This window comes from Asterias amurensis, chromosome 10 (assembly GCF_032118995.1).
Source record: "Asterias amurensis chromosome 10, ASM3211899v1".
NCBI lineage: Eukaryota > Metazoa > Echinodermata > Asteroidea > Forcipulatida > Asteriidae > Asterias > Asterias amurensis.
The window spans coordinates 20,149,534-20,172,055 of NC_092657.1; the positions used below are offsets into that span (position 1 = coordinate 20,149,534).

At 38.9% G+C, this 22,522-nt stretch overlaps 3 protein-coding genes across 4 annotated transcripts in view; 2 read left to right on the forward strand and 1 right to left on the reverse strand.

Moving 5' to 3' along the window:
- The window catches only part of LOC139942563 (uncharacterized), a 38,093-nt gene extending 30,430 nt beyond the window's left edge, over nucleotides 1-7,663 (forward strand). The window contains exon 14 of the mRNA XM_071939408.1: nucleotides 303-7,663. Within this exon, the coding sequence (XP_071795509.1) occupies nucleotides 303-3,365 (3,063 nt within the window). The 3' untranslated portion in view covers nucleotides 3,366-7,663. The remainder of the gene's footprint in view (nucleotides 1-302) is intronic.
- Nucleotides 7,664-7,813: 150 nt separating this feature from the next.
- LOC139942564 (uncharacterized) lies at nucleotides 7,814-21,070 on the reverse strand. The gene is made up of 7 exons (XM_071939409.1): nucleotides 20,995-21,070; nucleotides 18,901-19,137; nucleotides 14,289-14,463; nucleotides 13,015-13,373; nucleotides 11,486-11,660; nucleotides 9,926-10,097; nucleotides 7,814-8,712 (listed from the first exon to the last, which is right to left on the reverse strand). The coding sequence occupies exons 2-7, from the start codon at nucleotides 19,056-19,058 to the stop codon at nucleotides 8,615-8,617; spliced, it is 1,137 nt and encodes a 378-aa protein (XP_071795510.1). The 5' UTR covers nucleotides 19,059-19,137; nucleotides 20,995-21,070; the 3' UTR covers nucleotides 7,814-8,614.
- Nucleotides 21,071-21,257: 187 nt separating this feature from the next.
- The window catches only part of LOC139942471 (transcriptional regulator protein Pur-beta-like), a 28,932-nt gene continuing 27,667 nt past the window's right edge, over nucleotides 21,258-22,522 (forward strand). For both annotated transcript variants that reach the window (XM_071939260.1, XM_071939261.1), the window contains exon 1: nucleotides 21,258-21,330. In XM_071939260.1, the coding sequence (XP_071795361.1) occupies nucleotides 21,288-21,330 (43 nt within the window). In that variant the 5' untranslated portion in view covers nucleotides 21,258-21,287. The remainder of the gene's footprint in view (nucleotides 21,331-22,522) is intronic.

Here is a 22,522-nt window from a genome sequence, read left to right on the forward strand (position 1 = left end):
CTTTTTTATTAGAAAATTTTATAAGAAAATGAAGATTGCTGAGTAGGGCTTTCAAAACCAAAGATAAATGCATAAAGCAGGCTTCGTATCGGCAAGCTTTCGCTCTCTCAAACCTTCCCGTTTTGCGCTCATAATTCAGGTTATTTTTCATCAGCCTATCACATCCCTGATACTTGCAACAGCTCTCCACAGCTCTCCAGTCTGTTTTTATGGTAAAAATTATTTTGAGTAATTACCAATAGTGTCCAGCGCCCTTAATTACAAGAGTGATTTAAAAATTTATACCTTCACTTTAATGTCAGGAGGAAGAAACGAGATTGATGCATTATGACGTCGCCAGAGAAGAGCAAACAGGGAGACCTCAACAGGAAGCTAGAGTTGTTCCATCTCAGCAACCCTCGACCCATCGCCAACTCCAACGACATTCAAGTCAGCCTGACACTCGGAACCAAGTAAGTTATGAGACCCCTGGTTATAGGAGACAGACTGAAACAGGTATTCAACAACTACTCAATAGTCAGAGCACCAGACCTGTGAATGTTGATAATCCTTCAATCTCCAGCATGCAGTCAGGGAACAATACCAGCTCATTTTATAAACCCTCATCTATAGCATCCAACAGTGATGTTCAGTATGGAGAACCTGGCCCAATCAGAGCACAAGAGGGCTCCCTAGGTACAAAAAAGACTGTCACTCCTGCAAAAGTGAACTTGAACAAGTATTCTAGATCTGGTAATTCGTCGGCAGATGCTGCAACTACAGAAAGCCAAGAGGCATCTAATAACAGACAAACACACAATGCTGATAATTATGTGGTTAAAAGTAGAGATTTGCAAAATCAAACCACTGGTTTTAATATTGATAGCTTGGATCATCGGCAATCTCATGAGAATATTCATCACAGTCTTCCAGTAAATGGAACTCAAGTTTCAAACACTGGTTCACGGGAACAAAGGAATGCATTGTCTTTAAAAGTTAAACCAATCGATGAAAACTATGTTGGTACCGTCCATCACCGTGCTGATAGAGAGCCAAGCCATGAGAGCATAGCACCAAGTGCTAGGTTGCAGAATTCCAATTTGAATACAAATCCTGAATCAATAGATCGGAAGAACTCTCCTCAAGCGGTCGACAAATCCAAAAAAATAATGTCTGAAGTTTTGGGTAATGATAGTGGTATGCCCCTACAAACCGCTAATGTGCCTTCACATGCATCTACTGCTGTATCAGATAACAGTTTTGCTAGGCGAGAACACCAGATTTTGCCAAGTCAAGAAAGAACACTTGAATCTGTACCCAAGATGCGTCCATTCAACCGCCAAGTTTCTATTGGTGGTCGAGATCAGAAGATGGTAGAAGCCGCAGAAAGAAGGACTTCAAGTGTAGACATGGTTTCTGAGAACCAGGTACCTGTTGTGAATGATAGTCAATCAATGTACAAACCATCTGAGCCTGTTGGAGATCCCAGTGACTATGAGAGTGAGTTGTATAAAACTGAGGGGTTTATTTCGTCCAGACCACAGCTTGACCGTGATCACACAGCAGCTGACTACATTGCCTGTGCATTAGGATTAGACTACGTCAGTGACAAGACGGATTTGACGGTTCAGCCTCGTAGCAACTCCAGCGAGCAACTCAACAGCTATAATCAAGATGATGGCTACTCCAATGAAAGCCTGCTTGGTGATTCACCTCCAAGGCGAGCACAACAGAATGTTGATCAGGTGCTTGACTCGTCTGAGAATCGAGACGGAGTACATGAACATAGAACTCAATCAGGCGGTCAAGAAGTTCCACATGTTATCTTACCAGGGTCCCGTGATCATGGGTTAGAGGAAGGCCCTTGCTCTCCAATACGACAATGGCTGAAGGAAAAGGAGATCAATGAAGCAAAGGATGGGATTCCCCAAAACAAACCATGGGATGAGTCTAAACCAGGCTACAGTGCTTCACCCGCAGAACACCAAGTGGGCGAGGCTTCTGGGAATCAGGAAGCAGGGAAACCTGCAAACAAGTCACAGAGCACTTCTCCGATAAGGCAGTGGTTAAGAGAAAAGCAGATTAAAGAGCAACCAGAAAGTACAGTCATGGATCATGATCCGTACCATACAGGATCAAGCAGTTTTGTAGTTGATGCGTCAACAGGCAAAATCTCAGAGTTGAAGGCGAATAAATTTGGATATAAAGGGACACGGAGAGACTCTGAGAAAAGTCTACTTAACCAGAGAGAAAGATCTCACTCTTCGAGTCCTTCACTCCTCAGTCCAGACACAACCTCCGAGATTAAAAGTGGAGAGCAGAGGAGGAGGTCCAGCTCTGCCATTCCTGTCTACAAAGGTCCTACAAAGTCCTCTCCACCTAAGACTAAGGTACCATCTCTAAGACGTAGGTCTGATACATTCGACATGAGTCCAGCAGATGCGTCAGAACTAATGAGGAAGCGCGCTGCTGATTCCAAGAAGGAAAGTAAATATTCCAAAATACCAGTCCCTAAAGTCTTTAAAGCCTTACAAGATGGTGGTTTTCTGGGGACTGAGACTTCAAAATCGGACAAAGGAAGCAAATCGGACAAAGGAAGCCTTCCTCGACAAGTTTCTGCTCTCAAGAAGTCTAATCAAGCAGTGGATCATTCGAAACCTGCTCAAAAGGAAGAGGCCAGACCTGGTTTTGAAAGACAGGGAACTTTTACTAAAGAAGAGAGACCTCCTTTCAACAAAGAGGGGACTTTTACAATCGAGCCAGAGGGTGTAAAGGATACAAAACAGACACAAAAAGTGACTTTTGACGCCAACACATCGAGTAACGCTAAAGAGGCATCACCTAAAGAACCATCATTCTCACCTTTAGGTTTAGTGCTCGATCACATCGTTAAGAAAGGGAATGTATCCAAATCAAAAAAAGCAACTACCCAAATTCCCGATGGGAAAAAGAGACGCGACTCACAGGAGGAGATATTTGAAAACAGCTCAACGGAAAGCTCCATGAGCCCCACATCCAAATCGACGACGATTATCAGCAGAAAGCCAACTTCGAATCTGTACAACACAAAGCATTATCATATCAACGTTCATGGAGCGGGTAGTGGAAGCCAAGACAGGGCATCACGACCAGAGGTTAAAGATGCTGAAGGAGAAGTTGGTAGTTACGCTGGGTTGGCGGAGAGTGACAGGCTAGAGCACGACGATCTTGGCGAGAATGACTTAGAGAAGATGATATTGATGAAAAGCCAGTTGGCTGAGATAAGGAATCTGGAGATTGAAAATCGCCATTTGGCGTATGAGAGAAAGGAATTTGAGGCGCATTACTTGAAGAATATGCACGAACATGAAGCAGACGTAGCGGCACACTCTGATGACGAGGGGTGAACATTTGGTGCTTGAGTACTTCACTGGAACCTCGTAAGCGGACAGAAATTGTCTCTGATGCTGTAAATGTATGCACATCCGTCGAGGGGTTTCAAATAGTTCAAATGACGTAATGTGCCCCATCAGGATGGGTGCCATCAACGTGTATAGGTGAGCGAAAAGTTAACAAGGACATAAAGAAGACAAAGCGGCACATTCTGATGAAGAGGGGTGCAAGTACTGCAAAAAACATTCAGTGCTCGATACAGGGCATGGCAGGCCTGTATGCTTTGTTTTTAAAGGGCAAGGGCATTTAGGCATTTTTTCTTTGGTAAAGGGCATCATATGAGAAATTGTAAATTTATACGGTAGCATTTCAAGGGCACCAAGGCAATGACTAGAGGGCATGGAGGGAATCGCCTTTGCTGCCAACCTGATCAGGTCCAAACAATGGACATCACTGGTAGAAATAATAATAGTTATTTTAATTCAGATCCTACACAACTGAAAAGAAACAAGCTAATGTTATTAGTCCTGCTGGCTATTCAAATGAAAAACTTGAGTTCTAATCTGAGACACTTGTGTCCTTAAGCAAGACACTTTACCATTGCTTCCTCCTTTGGATGGGACGTAAAGACGTTGGTCCCATGTGTTAAACGCATGTAAAAGAACCCAGTGCACTTATCGAAAAGAGAAGGGGTTTGCCCCAGTGTTCCAGGTCCGATCGGCAGCAAATTGTGCCACAGCACCTTGTAAAGCATTACATGGTGCTATCAGAATTAGGTCTTATAATTCAAACGTAGTCCCACATCTGGCAGGAAATACTGTATGTAACAGCACCAGGAGCGTCACTGAGTGACGGACATGTGCGCTATATAAGAAGCCACAATTATTATTATTATTAATAGAAAACTGACTAATGAAATACATAGAAATATCAACATTTATGAAATAAACAATGCATAATTTACCCAATAGGATAGCATATCTGTACACAAATGCCTTCATGATGTGCTCTGAATATTTAGATTACTTAATGTTTAACATAATTGCCTTTTTTCCCTCCTCATTTTAAATTAGAGTGCAGTGCCCTTTTTTTTGATATTTTAATTTATAAAAATATTGTGCTGTAATCTTGACAAATATATTAATTGTTACCATTCTGTAATAAAATCAAGGAAACAACTCGCCCGTCGAATAATAACGCAAGTTTAAGAAGATTTTTACAAAAATTGGTTTAAACAATGTTCTGGTAAAGTAAGCACGAAAACTTGCTTGAACCAGTAATTCATACATACCCAAGACAGTTAACCCATTCTGAGTGGTCGACAGGGCAACACCTGGGGATGGCTAACATGTTTAAACGGATGATATACACCAGTAAAAAGTGGTTGAAGGAAGAAGTTGCCTTCGATCGGATGAGTTGGTCTTTGAAAAGCGTTTGTTATAAAATGCATGATTGGAAAGATGTTTTAAAAGTAGAATACAATGATCCACACAAATTTGCCTCAAAATTGCGTGGTTTTCCTTTTACTGTGCGAACCGTTAGAACATTTATGGGAGTCAAAAATTTTACTCCCATAAATGGCCGACCGTGTTAGTCGACGAGGTTAAACAAAAAAACGTGCAATTTGGAGGCATGTTTGTGTGGATCATTGTATTCTACTGTTACATCTTTCTAACCATATGCATTTTTATAACAAACGCTTTTCAAAGACCAACTCGACCAATCCAAGGCAACGTGTTCCTTTTATTATGGGCGTGACACGCGAACTTGCACCTGTGCTTATAAGACAATTTATTCATTCCTATTGGTCAAGAGCAACGGCTGGAACACCTGTGCCACATCACGCGATAAGCGCGACGCGCACACCAATCTCCGTATAAGGAGTTTTCATCAGAGGGCCTTACCATTTCATAGCTGGAGGGGTGTTTTGTTGAAAGAAATAATTGAACAAATATAATTTTTGCGGGTTTTAGTTTGACCGAAAAGGCTCTTATAAATGGGAACAAAAATGTGCTTGTTACGATCTTCTTAAGCCTGAACTGTTTTACTTGTTTTGGGGGAATTGAACACATTTATAACATGAATCCGTTTTATTTCAAATGAAATAAAAAAATTGACCTTATCATTCATATCGTGTACATTGTATCTTAAATTTTACTGCATTATCCAGGTACTGTGTAATTATTTTTTTTAAGAATGTAACAATAAATTTTCCCATATTGTGCCTTGAAATATTTTGAAATGGAATTGTTATAGTTTTGGACTTAGGAGACAAAAAGGGTTGTTTAAATTATTCATTTTGTAAATTCCTGAAATTGTTAAAAGCTTGTATAAAATATAATTAACTATTTTTTGCATTTATACTCTCGGTCCATTTGGTTGGTAAGTTGTTTGCAACAGCTAATTCTATTTTCTCTAAAATATAATTGAACGTATAAATGTTCACAGATTTTACTAAGAAATACAAAAAACCGTTGAGATTTGTTTTACCTAAAACAAACCATTTAAAAAAGTTGTTTGGGAACTTTGAAATCAATGGATGTTCTTTATATGTGTTTTTTTGGACTGCCTTACCACTTCATGTTCGCAAAGCCGACTCTCTTCTTTTTACAAAGGAACTTTCAAAGACACTTTTTTTCTTATTGTTTATTTTTAACACATTGCCTTATATTTAATTTGATTATTATGTTTTGCAAGGAGGCTTTGTTATAATGTGCTATATAAATATCATAATATTGTTGTATCATATCATTACTTTCAAAGACACACTTTTTTTCTTACTGTTTATTTATATGACATTGCCTTATATTTCATTTGGTTATTATTTGTTTTGCAAGAGGCTTTGTTATAATGTGCTGTAGATAATCATAATATTATTGTTATGAATACTATTAAATTGTACTATTCAATTGTTTATTTTTGTACATTTTTGTCCATATCAAAGTTAACTAATGTGATACAATTCATACTTTTATCTCAGTTTTATCTTCTTTTTTTTTTTAAATTTTGGGTGTTGAAAATGACCTTCCTATTAATGCGTCCTTGGCAACATTTAATGCTCAATTGAAAAACGCATTTCACATTTTAGTCACCTAGATATTATTTATTAATTTTAAAATATATTTTAAGTGACCAGTAATAAACTGGGAAGATTTTAAATAATTTCTGGTTGAACAAAGACAATTTTACTAAAGCTGCAGGTCCCGTGTGTTGTTATAAAAACTATCAACGCACAGTACACAGTACACACTTATCGCCAAGAGAAGGGGTTCGCCTCAGTGTGTTTGGCAGTTCAATTTTCTTCAATCATGAAGACTGCACTAGAGACGAAGAGTATCTGGCACTCTCCAACAAAGATATTAGGGACTTTTCGTTTTCGATGACGGATGGTTCTGCGATGGTTGTTTAGCTAAACGTTGTCGTTTTTAGCACAATGAAGATTCATCCCAAGTACTGTCGTAGAAATTGAGGGACGACCGTCCTCAAAGCCAACGCATGCGTAGATGACGCCAAATGTCATCTTTACCGCTGCAGAACCATCCGTCGTCAAAAAATATAGAGGCCGGCGATAGCTCAGTTGGTCCAGTGCTGGCATGTTAATCCAGAGATCGTTGGTTCCAATCCCGCTCCAGTCAATTTGTCTTTATTCAACCCCAAACATTTATGTTTGATCGGAAGGATTATTTTATTTTATTTTATTAATAATAGTAAACTCATTTCTTATCCTCTTGTACTCAATGAGCACACCATGTCACCATTGTGCAAAATTCATCAAGTTTCGAAGGAAACAATCTCAGTTTTGTTGGGAATTATTTTGCATTTTTTTTCAGAGCTCATTTCAATAATGGCAGTCAATATATAAAGAAATAGACCCTTCCCATAAAATATGTAAATTGCACATAGCGCGTGCGCACTAACGTTTTGGTTGGCAAAATGAGGGAACATCGTGCTGTTTTGTACACGGCTAACGGTGTGTGACGCAGACGCGATTGCGCGTCTGCTTAGTGCACAACTCTATGGCATTTGCCAACCAACAGGGTCTGTACGCATGTGTGAATGTAGTTAGCATATTTCATGGGAAGGGTCCATTTGGCGTTTGTAAAAACTATTTTGGCAGTATTCCAGAGGGAAATATTTCTCAAGAGGAATAATACTGGGTTGATATTTGATATTTTTTCTCAGTTATTGGTGTACATGCATTCATTTCAAAATGCAAAAGACTTTATTGGAAAACCTTTGGTTTGGGAATAATCCCTTATTTATAACATGATTATGGACCAATAAATTAATTTTAGTGTGAAATTGAACTCAATGCAAATGTTGTTTTGAACTGTACTTGTACTCTGTTTACCTTATCTTTTAAGTCTGAGACTAATTACCGGTGTTCGCTTTGGACTAATTTTTCAGAGTTTCAGCTCATGAAAATTTCACCCAGGTAACTTAACCGGGGCCAATGGGTAGTTTAAACTAGCCACCTTCTGCCCAGGTAAACTAACCTAGTCAAACTAACTGTGCTAGAAAGTCCAGTTTCTAGTGTCATTTTGTTTCACTGCCATCTGGGTCAGATTACCTACATTTATATGAAGTTTTTAAGAATTGAGTAATACACAGTCATGAGAGTAATAATTTTTAGCATGTAAACTTTTCGTGACATTGTTTTACTTAATTCTATAAACTGCAGCACCTCAGCAATTAATATTTCAAGGAAAGCCTTTTAATATCATTATCTTCAAACTGTGTTAGTTCAATGTAAATCTTTGGACATTGTCTTTTTGTTACACAAAGTACCCCAACCCTTTAGTGTATTAACTTTATAAAAAGCACATGGATCGTAGTAAAGGGCGTACATTGTAACTTGTTGAACTGTTCCAAAGAGATTACATGTTAACAAAGTGCTTCATGTAATAACAATCTCTAAATGAGTTGGGGTGGTTCTGAAAAGAACCGTTGGATTAACTCGACGTTTCGATCAGTATGCTCTGATCGTCTTCTGGAGAATGAATGCAGCATTCTCCAGAAGACGATCAGAGCATACTGATCGAAACGTCGAGTTAATCCAACGGTTCTTTTCAGAACCACCCCAACTCATTTAGAGATTGTTATTACATGGTGTTACCGCAAACTCTTCTATATCTTATTTCCACCATGCAAAGTTTCAAATCCTACTTAACAAAGTGCTTCTTAAACTTTTCTCAATGTGAGGATTGAAGTGTTTGTACTTGGTTGAACCATATAAAGTGAACTTGTAGGAGTTGGTTGGTAATCAGTGACTGAAGATGGACCGTGCAGTCTTCTTGGCTGATGGAGCAGTAACAGTCCGTGCATCAGCTGAGATGTTCAGTTGAAATGGATAGGGTTTGTCTGCAATTAAACATAGCAAGATTTCAATTTTTTAATAGAAGGAAATTCGCATCAGGATAAAGAAGTGGTTTTAATGACCATAAGACATGTACACCGATAAAAAGTTTCTATAGCTACCGGGCAGTTCCAGTTGTCTAGTTGGTAAGACACTCTAGAATCATCAAGGTCGTAGGTTTGATTCTCACTCGAGTAATATGCCTGTGATTTTTTTTCACAGATTAAAGGAAAGTACTGAGTTTACAGTGGTAAAGGAGCACGTTGCCTTGGATCGGTCAAGTTGGTCTTTGAAAAGCGTTTGCAACTGTTTGTTTTAAAATGGATATGGTTATAGAAAGAAATTTTAAAAGTAGAATACAATGATCCACACAAGTATGACTCGAAATTGCATGGTTTTCCTTTTTATTATTATTATTATTATTTATTCAGCCATTTCGACAATACATGACATTACAAAAAATACTTCCAGATGGGCTAGGAGAAACAAAAGCAAAATAATTACTGTAGTCCATAGACCTGCCTCCCCACATCTGGTTACCTCATCGACTAACACGGTCGGCCATGGGAGTCAAAGTTTTGAGAGTGTTGGGTTGGGATGATGGAGGTAGGTTTTGATGAAGGATGGGCTTAGGGTAAGATGGAGGCTTCTTGGGGATAGCGTGTCATGGGATTGGGTTCCGGTAGGGCCCGTTAGAGCGTGTCGGAGGATATATGGAGCAACAATGACTTCAGCAGTAGACATTTGAGGCTATATCAGCAGCCAGCTTAGTCCAACATGTTACTGGGCCAACTTATTCGCATAGACACACGCTTGATCTTGTCTTCACAAGAGACTCTGAGTTTATAATCCAGAAATGCAGTGTCCGAGACATGCTCATGTCTGACCACTCGGTGGTGAGTCTGGAATCGACCTCTTAACGTATCATTATACCATAATGCGAACTTGCTCTTATTATTATTTATTATTATTATTATTATTATTATTATTATTATTATTATTATTATTATTATTATTATTATTATTATTATTATTATTATTATTATTATTATTATTATTATTATTATTATTATTATTATTATTATTATTATTATTATTATTATTATTATTATTATTATTATTATTATTATTATTATTATTATTATTATTATTATTATTATTATTATTATTATTATTATTATTATTATTATTATTATTATTATTATTATTATTTCTTACCTGTCCCTTTGCCTCCATACTTTCCATTAGTATTGCTTGGAATGGAAGGTGATGATCGGTGTACACTTGGGATTCTGGACAACATAGCAATTTCTGTTGGGGAGGGGTTATTGACGGAGAGCGCTAAGTCGCAGGTTTCTAGTAGCTTGTGGTTGATATGCCACTTGATTGCCTGGAAATAATCAGACAAATTAAATTAGGCCACAAAAAAAACAAGTTGCAAGAGGCAGAACAACCAGATCAGAGCCGATTTTACAAAAAGTTGGCTAGTCCTAGGAGATATTAAAAGCGTAAGGATAGTCCTAAGTTATCATGAGTAACTCGTTCTTACTCGAGATAAGACTAGTCTTAAAGGAACACGTTGCCTTAACTAAGGATTAATCTTAAGGTCTGCATGCTACAGTGCAGCGTTGGGCTCGTCCCAAGTCCTAAAATAAGTCTTAAGTTAGGAAGAGTTTTGTGAAATCGACAGCAGGGTCTGAGATCCATCTCAGCAATACGCTTTGTATTTCAAACTCGCATGACCAGTTACGGAGACGGGCCTTTTTTCCAACAATAGCACCAAGACTCTGGAATTCACTTTCAAAAGATCTCATCAGACAAAATGCACTAACTACACTCTCTTCCAGAAGAAACTTTCCCTACATAAATTGTCAATACTTTTTCTTAATCTTCTACAAGACCAACGCCTTCGAATGGTTGACAGGGATAGTGTGCCTTACAAATAATAATAGTAATACGAAGAAATGCTTATATAGCGCAATTCAGAAAGCAATAAATAAACTAAACAATACAATATTACAAAAAAGATTGAGTGAACAAGTTAGTTTTGAGATGGGATTTGAAGAGGTCCGGGTTTATCAGGGAACCAGTGTAGCAGGAAGAGAGTTTCAAAGGGTGGGTGCGCTGAAAGCAAAGGTTCTCTTACCGTACGTTTTTGGGGTCAAATGAGGGGGGTGCGCTGAAAGCAAAGATTCTTTTACTGACGTTTTTGGGGTCAAATGAGGGGGGTGCACTGAAAGCAAAGGTTCTTTTACCGTACGTTTTTGGGGTCAAATGAGGTGGGTGTGCTGAAAGCAAAGATTCTTTTACTGACGTTTTTGGGGTCAAATGAGGGGGGTGCGCTGAAAGCAAAGGTTCTTTTACCGTACGTTTTTGGGGTCAAATGAGGTGGGTGTGCTGAAAGCAAAGATTCTTTTACTGACGTTTTTGGGGTCAAATGAGGGGGGTGCGCTGAAAGCAAAGGTTCTTTTACCGTACGTTTTTGGGGTCAAATGAGGTGGGTGCGCTGAAAGCAAAGATTCTTTTACTCTACGTTTTTGGGGTCAAATGAGGTGGGTGCGCTGAAAGCAAAGATTCTTTTACTCTACGTTTTTGGGGTCAAATGAGGTGGGTGCGCTGAAAGCAAAGATTCTTTTACTCTACGTTTTTGGGGTCAAATGAGGTGGGTGCGCTGAAAGCAAAGATTCTTTTACCGTACGTTTTTGGGGTCAAATGCTGATGAACTATTATTACTACTTTTATTATTAGCTAACAAGGCTCAATTACAACATTACTCACCGATGTTTTATTCGTCTCAACAGCTAAAGAAATCGGTGAAGAAGGACCAGATTTTGCGTGATTCTTTTTATTCTTAGTTACACATCTGACTCTAGCTCTGGGTGCCACAACACCGGTGATGACCCCTGATCGACTGTGATGCTTATCTCGGATCTTATCATACGTGTAGTTTTCTCTGCAACGAAACAATACAACAACCAATTGTTTTAATAGATGTTAAGTTTGCATCGTGGATATAAAAGAATATTAGTTTTGGTTTTTACCATAGAAATAGAACCCGGAGAACGCTGAGCTCGACCACCCTCTGTGCCGTCTGTGGACGGAGCGTATCAATACCGCGCAATACGCGCGTATGGCAATTATCATCGTGTGACACGCGCGTATGGCAAAATGGCAAGATGTCAGCGCACATAGACCATTTCTAGTGTTTTCATTGGTCAATGATGATGTCATTGTATGGCAAAACTGTATGGCAAAATATTTTGCCATACACGCGTTACAAAAATGGCGTGTGCGCGTCCATAAAAATGGTCTCACAATGAAACCGCACGCACATTGAGACACTCAGCGTTCTCCGGGTTCTATTTCTATGGTTTTTACTCATACACCGTTGTGTGTTAGGATTTGAACTACCTCTAGCTTCCGCGCAAACTTGGTATCATTTATTGTCTAGTTGGTAGTCACTGCTCTCGAAAGGCCAAATTACCAATAGGGTCCACTGCCTTTAAAAAAGGGTTTGTGCACTTTTTTGTACGTCACAAAGCAAAAAGACAACCTAGATTGTCCTATCATGTCTTACTGGTCCGACACCCTTCGGTGCACAGATTAATTTTTGAAAAAGCTAAAAAAGAACATTTTTTTTCAATTTGTTTTTTTCAATAGCACCACCTGTTGAACATCGCACCAAACGAAAGCTCAACAACTTGCTCTAATGAGGGGATTTTTTAATTTTTATTAATTTTTGTTTTTGTTTTTTTAGGGGTGGGGTTTTAAAGGCAGTGGACACTATTGGTAATTGTCAAAATCCAGTCTTCTCACTTGGTGTATCTCAACATGTACATAAAATAACAAACCTGTGAAAATTTGAGCTCAATCGGTTGTCGAACTTGCGAGATAATACCGACAGAAAAAAGCAACATTGTCACATGAAGTTGTGTGTGTTTAGATGGTTGATTTTGAGACCTCAAGTTCTAAATCTGAGGTCTCGAAATCAAATTCGTGGAAAATTACTTCTTTCTCGAAAACTATGTCACTTCAGAGGGAGCCAATTCTCACAATGTTTTATACCATCAACATCTCCCCATTACTCATTACCAAGTAAAGTTTTATGGTGATGAATATTTTGAGTTAATTGCCAATAGTGTCCACTGCCTTTAATGACTGTTTATAAAAGTCCAATTAAACATGAATTTGGTGATCGCTAGCTACCTCCTTGTGCACCAAAGGGCCACAGGCCTCCAGCGGGCCTGTGGTCCTTTGTTAGTTTCGAGCCCTGCATATTATTTTACTACGAGAGGATAGAAGTTTACCTATATTGATCGGAGTACTGTCTTGAATGCTTGAGGTACTTAAAGTTGTAGCGAATTGGCTGCGGGGGAGGCGGCTCTTGCCACGCCCCTACCTCCTCCTTCCCAGGGTTACAGCTCGCGGATCGAGAGTTCTCACTTCTTGGTCGATGAGTGTCCGACTTCGAACTCAAACTTGTTCTGAGTTTAAATGGTGAGGTCGAGGATCGAGTTATGAGTTTTATGACAGCGCTGTTGACGGTGCGGGGTGTTGGAGGAAGAGAGCATCTGACACAGCGAGGTTTGAGGCGAGTTTTGTCTGCGATACCGTATTTCACTGTTTCTGCATGGATGGTTTGACAGATTTTCCAGCTACTGAAATCCTATGGAACAAACAAAATTATTGTTATTCAAAGCAGTGCTGGTCTGGAATAGTGTACTCAAGAAGGCAAAACAAGAAAGATGTTCTCAATTTACAAAGAGCACTTTCATTTGAAAATCTTAAAGTCCATAAGACCGCTCAGGCTATTTTTGTCTACTGTGTTACACGTTTGCCTTTATTTGAAAGATTTTTCCAGCTCATAATATCCTCAGCATTTTTAGCATTTATTTAAAGGCAGTGGACACTATTGGTAATTACTCAAAATAATTATTAGTATAAAACCTCATTTGGTAACGATTTATGGGGAGAGGTTGATAGTAAAAAACATTGTGAGAAACGGCTCCCTCTGAATTACCAAGCCGTCGAGAAAGAAGTTATTTTCCACGAATTTGATTTTGAGACATCATATTTAGAACTTGAGGTCTCGAAATCAAGCATCTGAAAGCACACAACTTCGGCGACAAGGGTGTTTTTTCTTTCATTGTTATCTCGCAACTTTGACAACGAATCGAGCTCAAATTTGCACAGGTTTGTTATTTTATGCATATGTTTGAGATACACCAACTGTGAAGGCTAGTCTTTGACAATTTAACAATAGTGTCCTGTGTCTTTAAAGTCCATAAAGACCTAGGCAAGTTGTGTCTACTGTGTATTACACATTTGCCTTTATTTGAAAGATTTTTCCAGCTCATGAAATCCTCAGCTTTTTTTAGCAATTATTTAAAACAAATTAAAAACTGCCTACACAACGAGCCCGGAGATTAGGGTACGTATTTGTTTTAAAACTGAACCAGTAAGGCCTAATTTTTTTATTCTGGTCTTGAACAAAAATTTCTGGTCACGTAAAAATGTTGAGCTATGCAAGTCTTTCTGTCTTTTGGATTTGTATTCAAGCTTCAAGCCCCTAAGTAATTACCAATGCTGTACTGTTGTGGTTGTACATAATTCCACTTAACCGCTCATAAATATCAGCCACCGATAGGAGCTTGGGTTCATCTCTTTCATCATCTTTGTCTTTGGAGTCTTGCTGGAGGTCTGCTGCGTTCAAGTTAGAAAAGTCTTTCTTTTGCTCCATTATTAGGTTTCTTTCTCTGTACAGGAAAAAATATGTAACCAGTTTTAAAGGCAGTGGGCACTATTGGTAATTACTCAAAATAATTATTAGCATAAAACTTTACTTCGTTAATGAGTAATAGGGAAAGGTTGATAGTATAAAACATTGTGAGAAACGGCTCCCTCTGAAGTGACATAGTGTTTAAGAAGTATTTTTCCATGAATTTGATTTTGAGACCTCAAGTTTAGAATTTGAGGTCATGAAATCAACCATCTAAAAGCACAAAACTTCGTGTGACAAGGGTGTTTTTCTTTCATTATTGTCTCACAACTTCAACAACCGATTGAGCTCAAATTTTCACAGGTTTGTTATTTTATAATAATAATAATAACAACCACATTTCTATAGCGCCTAACACCTCCAAAAGAAAGCCTCTAAGCGCTCAAGTTGGTCCACTTCCAAGACTGCATTGAAATGTTTGAAGGAGAATTTTGAAGATGATGCGAGAATGAATAGGAAGCCAATGGAGAGATTGTAAAGCTGGAGTAATTGAATCGCGTTTTCTTAACCGGGTGATGAGACGAGCCGCTGAGTTTTGAATGAGTTGGAGTTTTCTGAGCTGTGAGTCGGGCAATCCATAGATGAGACTATTGCAGTAATCAAGATGACAAATTACAAAAGCATGGATGAGCTTTTCTGCTGTTGTTTTATTTATGAACTGGCGAATTTGACCGATCTTGTGTAGGGCAAACGAGGCGGAACGGCATTTTGTATTGACAAACTTATCCATGGCAAAAGATTTGTCAAATGTCACACCAAGGTTTCTTGCTTTGTCGACGGAATGAACTGGTATACCATCAATTTGAATAGAAGATAATGGGATTCTGTTGCGAAAACGAGATGTGATGTGAAGGAGTTCTGTTTTATTCTCATTTAACTTGAGACCATTGCTACATGACCACTGCTTGATGTCCATTATGCAACTCTGTATGCTGAGAACGGTTTCCTGAAGCTGAGAATGTTTAAATGAAATGTAGACTTGTGTGTCGTCGGCGTAAAACATACTTTTAATACCATGAGCATGAATGATCTCTTCCAGAGGCGAGGTGTACAGGGTAAACAATAGGGGTCCCAATACGGATCCTTGTGCATGTATATGTTGAGATACACCAAGTGAGAGGACTGGTCTTTGACAATTACCAATAGTGTCCACTGCCTTTAAACACACTGTGAAAATATTTTACTCAAGTACTTAATCTAACCAAATTGTGAAAAATGTGTTTTTCCTGTTTGTTGGTGTACGGTTTAAAAAGAGATCTAGTTTTACACTAAGATTACTGGTTAGTAGTTTTAATGTTGGCCCAGTCATCGTCATTTCCAGGCCTGGAGTTTCATTTGTGAAAAGGCTTGGCCATTTTCGTTTTGAAGGGGCAACGGAGACCTCTTTTTTAAAACCTCATAGGGTTAGAGGTATCTGTCTCCTGAAAAGGTCAAATCATTACCGATGCCAGCAGGGATATAGGCCTATGTAATAAGTAACTAAACTGCGCCAATAAAGTATCTAAACACTTACAAATTGTCAGATATATCGGAACCTGAAACAGTATGCCAAAAAACAATTATTCATTTAGAGTCACCGTTAATTTCTGCACATTTTGACACATCTTGTGTTGCGCTACGATGTTGTTTAGTGGATTTATGGACACTTGAGTGGCTTAAGGTTGAATTTCAAAAGTTGCAAAAGCCCCTATTCAAGCTAAATCGTTGTATTGTGACGAGTAAGATCAGCGTTTCTTTTGCCCACCTTTTATAAACGATTTGTTTTGTCACTTGTTTGATAAATCGGTTGTGATGAACATCAGCAATAATTGTCAGTAACCAAGCAAAGGGGTAAAAGATGGGAGGCATACAACAATATGGGTTGTTAAGAGCCAGAATCCCTGATTATGATGAGACAGGGAAATGTGGTTCAAAATAACAGGAAAGATGGCTCAAATGACCAAACAGGAAAGAGGACGGATCGTTGGTTTGATAGAAGCCGGTATGTCGATGCGAGCTGCAGCTCATCAGGTTACAACGTCACCAGCGACGGTCAGTAAATGATGAAATGGCTACCAAGCTCAGGGAAATGGGGACGACCTGTCAAGGAGTGGCCGTCCGAGGGTGACTTCTGCAGCAGAAGTACATAAAGCAAGACACCACTCTCGAGGGATTGCGACGCATCCTGATCAGGAAATGGCAGGGAATTGACCAGGTACAGATCAGAGGTCTCATTGGGAGTATGAGAAGACGACTCATTGGCGTTCAGGACAGTGATGGAGGACACACTAAGAACTGAGGACAGGATATCAGCAGTTTTAGAGTTAAAGATACGGCAATAAATTTCATGGTCAAGTAAACGAAACGAGTTTGTGTCTTTTGTCTTGGTTTTGTCTGTGTGTGTTGCTTGTGTGAGTTCCCTTCTGGAATAGGGTTGAATAGGGACTTTTGCAACTTTTGAAATTCGACCTTAAGCCACTCAAGTGCCCATAAATCCACCCAACAACATCGTAGCGCAACACAAGATGTGTCAAAATGTGCAGAAGTTAACGGTGAATAGAAATGAATAATTATTTATTTGTATACTATTTCAGGTTCCGATAAATCTGACCATTTGAAAGTGTTTAGATACTTTATTGGCGCAGTTTATTAGTTCTCTGTTGGCGGACAGACGTATCCCCATACTTCTGTTTGGGCACTGGCCTGGTGACCAGTCTTTTTTCTTTGTCTTTTTCTTCCACTCTATACTTTTTAACAAGTGTTATGCACCTTTGATCATTTTGTATGTAAGGGGCGCAGTATAAGTTTTAAATATTAATAAAATATTATAACTATTACCATGGCATTCCAGGCCTGCATTTTGTTTTATCACACACCTACGCCTACGGGCAACTTGGAGGCCATTGTCAAACTGCCTCTCTACTCTCTGGCAATCTTGGGGCAGGTTCGAGCCTTTAGGCAACTTGGAGGTCATTGTCAAACTGCCTCTCTACTCTCTGGCAATCTTGGGGCAGGTTCGAGCCTTTAGGCAACTTGGAGGTCATTGTCAAACTGCCTCTCTACTCTCTGGCAATCTTGGGGCAGGTTCGAGCCTTTAGGCAACTTGGAGGTCATTGTCAAACTGCCTCTCTACTCTCTGGCAATCTTGGGGCAGGTTCGAGCCTTTAGGCAACTTGGAGGTCATTGTCAAACTGCCTCTCTACTCTCTGGCAATCTTGGGGCAGGTTCGAGCCTTTAGGCAACTTGGAGGTCATTGTCAAACTGCCTCTCTACTCTCTGGCAATCTTGGGGCAGGTTCGAGCCTTTAGGCAACTTGGAGGTCATTGTCAAACTGCCTCTCTACTCTCTGGCAATCTTGGGGCAGGTTCGAGCCTTTAGGCAACTTGGAGGTCATTGTCAAACTGCCTCTCTACTCTCTGGCAATCTTGGGGCAGGTTCGAGCCTTTAGGCAACTTGGAGGTCATTGTCAAACTGCCTCTCTACTCTCTGGCAATCTTGGGGCAGGTTCGAGCCTTTAGGCAACTTGGAGGTCATTGTCAAACTGCCTCTCTACTCTCTGGCAATCTTTGGGGCAGGTTCGAGCCTTTAGGCAACTTGGAGGTCATTGTCAAACTGCCTCTCTACTCTCTGGCAATCTTGGGGCAGGTTCGAGCCTTTAGGCAACTTGGAGGTCATTGTCAAACTGCCTCTCTACTCTCTGGCAATCTTGGGGCAGGTTCCAGCAAGGGACTAAAGTTGGCCATTTGGGAATTTTTTTTACGCAAGATGTATATTGCATGCGTGGGTAACCATGGAATATTGACGTGTGGTTGAAAAATTTTTGCTACTTGAACTTGCCAAAGGTGGTCAAGTTGAAAAGACACTGCTCTAGAATTGTAAAGGTGTTCCAACCTGAGTAACATATATGCCTCGTTTCTTTTCACAGAACTTGGCAAAATACTGAGTAAACTGTGCCAACACACCTCGGTGCAAAGGTAAAACCAAAATTAAAGACAGTGGACACTATTGGTAATTGCCAAAGACCAGTGTTCTCACTTGGTGTATCTCAAAATATGCATTAAAATAACAAACCTGTGAAAATTTGAGCTCAATCGGTCCACGAAGTCGCAATATATTAATGAAAAGAAAAAAAACCCTTGTCGCACCATGGTCACATGAAGTTGTGTGCTTTCAGATGCTTGATTTCGAGACCTCAAATTCTAAATCTGAGGTCTCAAAATCAAATTCGTGGAAAATTACTTCTTGCTCGAAAACTACGTCACTTCAGAGGGAGCTGTTTCTCCCAATGTTTTATACCATCAACTTCTCCATATTACTCAAAACCAAGAAAGGGTTTATGATAATAATTATTTTGAGTAATTACCAATAGTGTCCACTACCTTTAATATTACAAACACTGTTGTCTAGTGATATTTCTAAAAAATTTATAGCCCACCTGTTTTGTTTTAGTTTAGTATTCGATGCTACAAAACCTGAATGATCTCCTATCTCTCTTGGGCATTCTGATGAGCTTAAACCCAGCAGCATTGTAGTTGCTGAGCCGTCCCGTTCACTCTTAATATAACAAGGGAGGTAATCATTGTAGCTGTCCATTGGTCGTCAGAAAAAACTGATTACTCTCCTTGAAATTGAGTCATATTCTTGGTTGAGATTACCAGTGTGGTTGTTTTATCTGTAGAGAGAAAATAAAAGAAACTGTTTTGGGGTGTTTTTTTTTCTATTTTATTACATTTCTACATTGGCACAACTCTACAGAGAGAAAAATAACTGGAAAATAAAAACATTGTGGCTATCCATTGGTCATCAGAAAAATTGATTACTCTCCTTGAGTCATATTCATGGTTGAGATTACCAGTGTGGTTCTATCTGTAGAGAAAATAAAAGAAACTGTTTTGGGGTGTTTTTTTTCTTTCTATTTTATTACACTTCTTCATTGGCACAACTCTACAGAGAGAAAAATAACAGGAAAAGAAAAACATCGTGGCTATTCATTGGTCATCAGAAACATTGTTTACTCTCCTTGAGTCATATTCATGGTTGAGATTACCGGTGTGGTTCTATCTGTAGAGAAATTAAAAGAAACTGTTTTGGGGTGTTTTTTTTATATCCTATTTATTACATTTCTTCGCTGGCACATCAACACTGCAAAGAGAAAATTAACAGGAAAATAAAAACATCTTTAGCTATCCGATTCATCTGTCATCAGATAAACTGATTTACTCTGTTTGAGTCAGATGAGATTACTGGTGATAAATCTGTAGGCCTAAAGAACATAATATATTTTTTTTTGTCTTTCTTTTTTTACTCTATTTTATTACACTTCTTCACTGGCAAACATTACAAAAAGGAAACTAGAGTGAAATAAAAATTACAATTTTAAAAATACATTGTTTTTTTAAAACTAAAAGAAAAAAAAAAAGAAAAAAATAGTATCTGGGATTGAATGAACAAAGAAATAATATGACCTTCGGAATTTAACGTCAGCTCTCCCAAACACCCGAACAATCTACTCCGCGGCAATAGAATAAAGCAAGACCAACTTGAGCAAGACAGTTCTCTAAGAACAAACTCTACCTGGCCAGTAGATACACACATGGTGTTACCGCAAACCTAGACCCAGTAACTGGGGCGCTGTACTCCCTTTTGACCGAGAATGTCAAAAATTTGAAAAAAGGAGTACAGCGCCCCAGTTACTGGGTCTACCGCAAACCATACGTTGATACCTCACCATGCAATGCCTTAAATCCTAAATTCGTATCCATCCAATATCAAACAGTAATCCACAAGGGTAACTGACTGAGTAAATCTTAAAATAATTTGAGGTTGAAGAAAAAAATGACTAAAGCTGGATTTGAACCAACGACCTCCAAACTAGCAAACCACTCTACCGTACCAACCATGAAAAGATATTGACCAAACATTGACAAAAAACAATCACAATCAGTAAGTTTCCCTTGCTATTAAGTTGCTTGTGGTGGGGTTAAAAATATTAAAACCACAAAAAACAAATTTTGAAACTGAGGAAACACAGGTAAAGCCTCTTGATTTAAAGCAAAGGTTTTACTTCGATTTATTCTTAAAAAGTTTTAAAGTTCAAAAGAAAAAAGAAAAGAAAAAAAAAGACAAATTTTCAATGATTTTTGGTTTCTTCGTCTTGTTGAGTTGTGTTTAATAGAAAATCATTAGGATTCTGCCAGTTTAACATTAATGTTTAAATTCGTTTATACTGACTATAAAAAAAAATTCTTAGATTTTTTTTAAGAAACAAAAACTGCAAGTTTTAGTGTCCTCAAATTTAGTCAGTCGTCCCGTCGTATTTAGCTGACTTGCTATACAAAAAAAGTACAGCAGTCCTTGCTTGACAACTGAAATAAACTTTTACCACAGTTAAAGGTTTAATTTTTCTCTCAAAACCCACCTTTCTTTCTCCTCTAAAATACCGATGAAATGAACAGCATAATATTAATTTCCAATTAGAACACCGAAGGAAATTGTAAGTTTTGATTTGACCAAAGAAAGTTTCACTCACCCAAATTGTGATGCTCTACACTCTGCATGTTGTTTGTTTACAAAATGTCGTCTGCTTTTTACTACCTACCTTCTGCACATTCCAACTGGAATAACTTTCAACCTTTGCACGCATGCCCATGATCAAAGTGCGCACCATTAGCCAATCAGAATACTGGATTAAAATTAACATTCATTTATGCAAACTTTTGACAGGAAAATATGCAAATACCAACTAATGAATATTAATCACCAGCTGAAAGCGAGGCTTGAATATAACTGAGAGCTAGCTGTCGCAGCCTGGAAGGACTAGCGATGTCGGATCGGGAAAGCACCGAGGACCAGTCGCAGGGACAAGGTAAAACTCAACAAATTCCACTTTTGATAAATGCATAATAGTTCTTAGTCCTTAGACAACATTCCTGCCAATTTTCAAGGCGATTCGGAGCTGTTTGACGAGGTTATGTGCTTTGACATAATATTTGCAGACAGCTGATTTCTGTAGAATTACATTGGCCGAGAGGTCATACAACATGGCCGCGGTACGGAAAAAAATGCAAAGACTGGTCCCAGATTTGGGTGTATTTCATTCGATTTGAACCTTGACAGCATGTAGTGAGGACGAATTATGTTGCAGGAAGAGTCAAAGAACAAAACTGTGCTGTTAATTTGTGTAAATCGTGATGCATACTTTTGTTTGCGTACATTTAATATCAATGCGAATCTAGACTACGGATGAAGGCAGGCAAAACCAATGCAACTGACATTGACAACTAGCTGCACTGTACATTACGTGTATGTACTAAACATGACATACTATACATACATGATTGCAATGTCAGGGCCTTGTCACACAACAACACAAGACAACTTTTGCAGGCGATTTGGAGGCAATCAGCTGCAGTGCATGCTGCAGGACCATTTTGGTAGCACACAAGTAAATTTTAAACATTGTCTTACGATCCACAAAAGAACAATTTTAACATTCAAATGGGAATGGCTTTTCTTCTTGGAGATTGCCTGGAACTGGTTGCCCGTAAATTGCTTCGTGTGACATGGCCCTAATGTGCGTGCATTATTTGCAATGTGCATTTGCAATGTACATTGCAAAGTACATTGCAATGTATGATCATTATGTACAATCATAAGGTTTCGTGAATAGCAAAATATCAAGAGAGGGCACTGTTGAACCCACACAAAGGTATAGGCGTTGCGTGCGTGAGTCGTAGAAACTGCATAGAAACCGCCCATATTCTTTCCCACAATGCATTGCGTTTCTGAATCGCGATAAACCTTTTGATGACAGTGTTGTACATGTACCATAGAGCTTTATATATTTACTAGAGCTCTAACATGCTCTGCTCTTGCTCTGCTCTGTGTTTTGAAGCCACCCTGGGCGCAGACATGTTTGATGTGTTTGTGGCTACGGAGCGATTTAAATTTTAAGAACACACAATGCCGCAGCGCAATTGTTTGGAGTGAGTAGTCATGGCGCCACTACTAACCAAGAAGTTTAAGAACGGTAACTGTGGCCACTTGACCAGCAAACA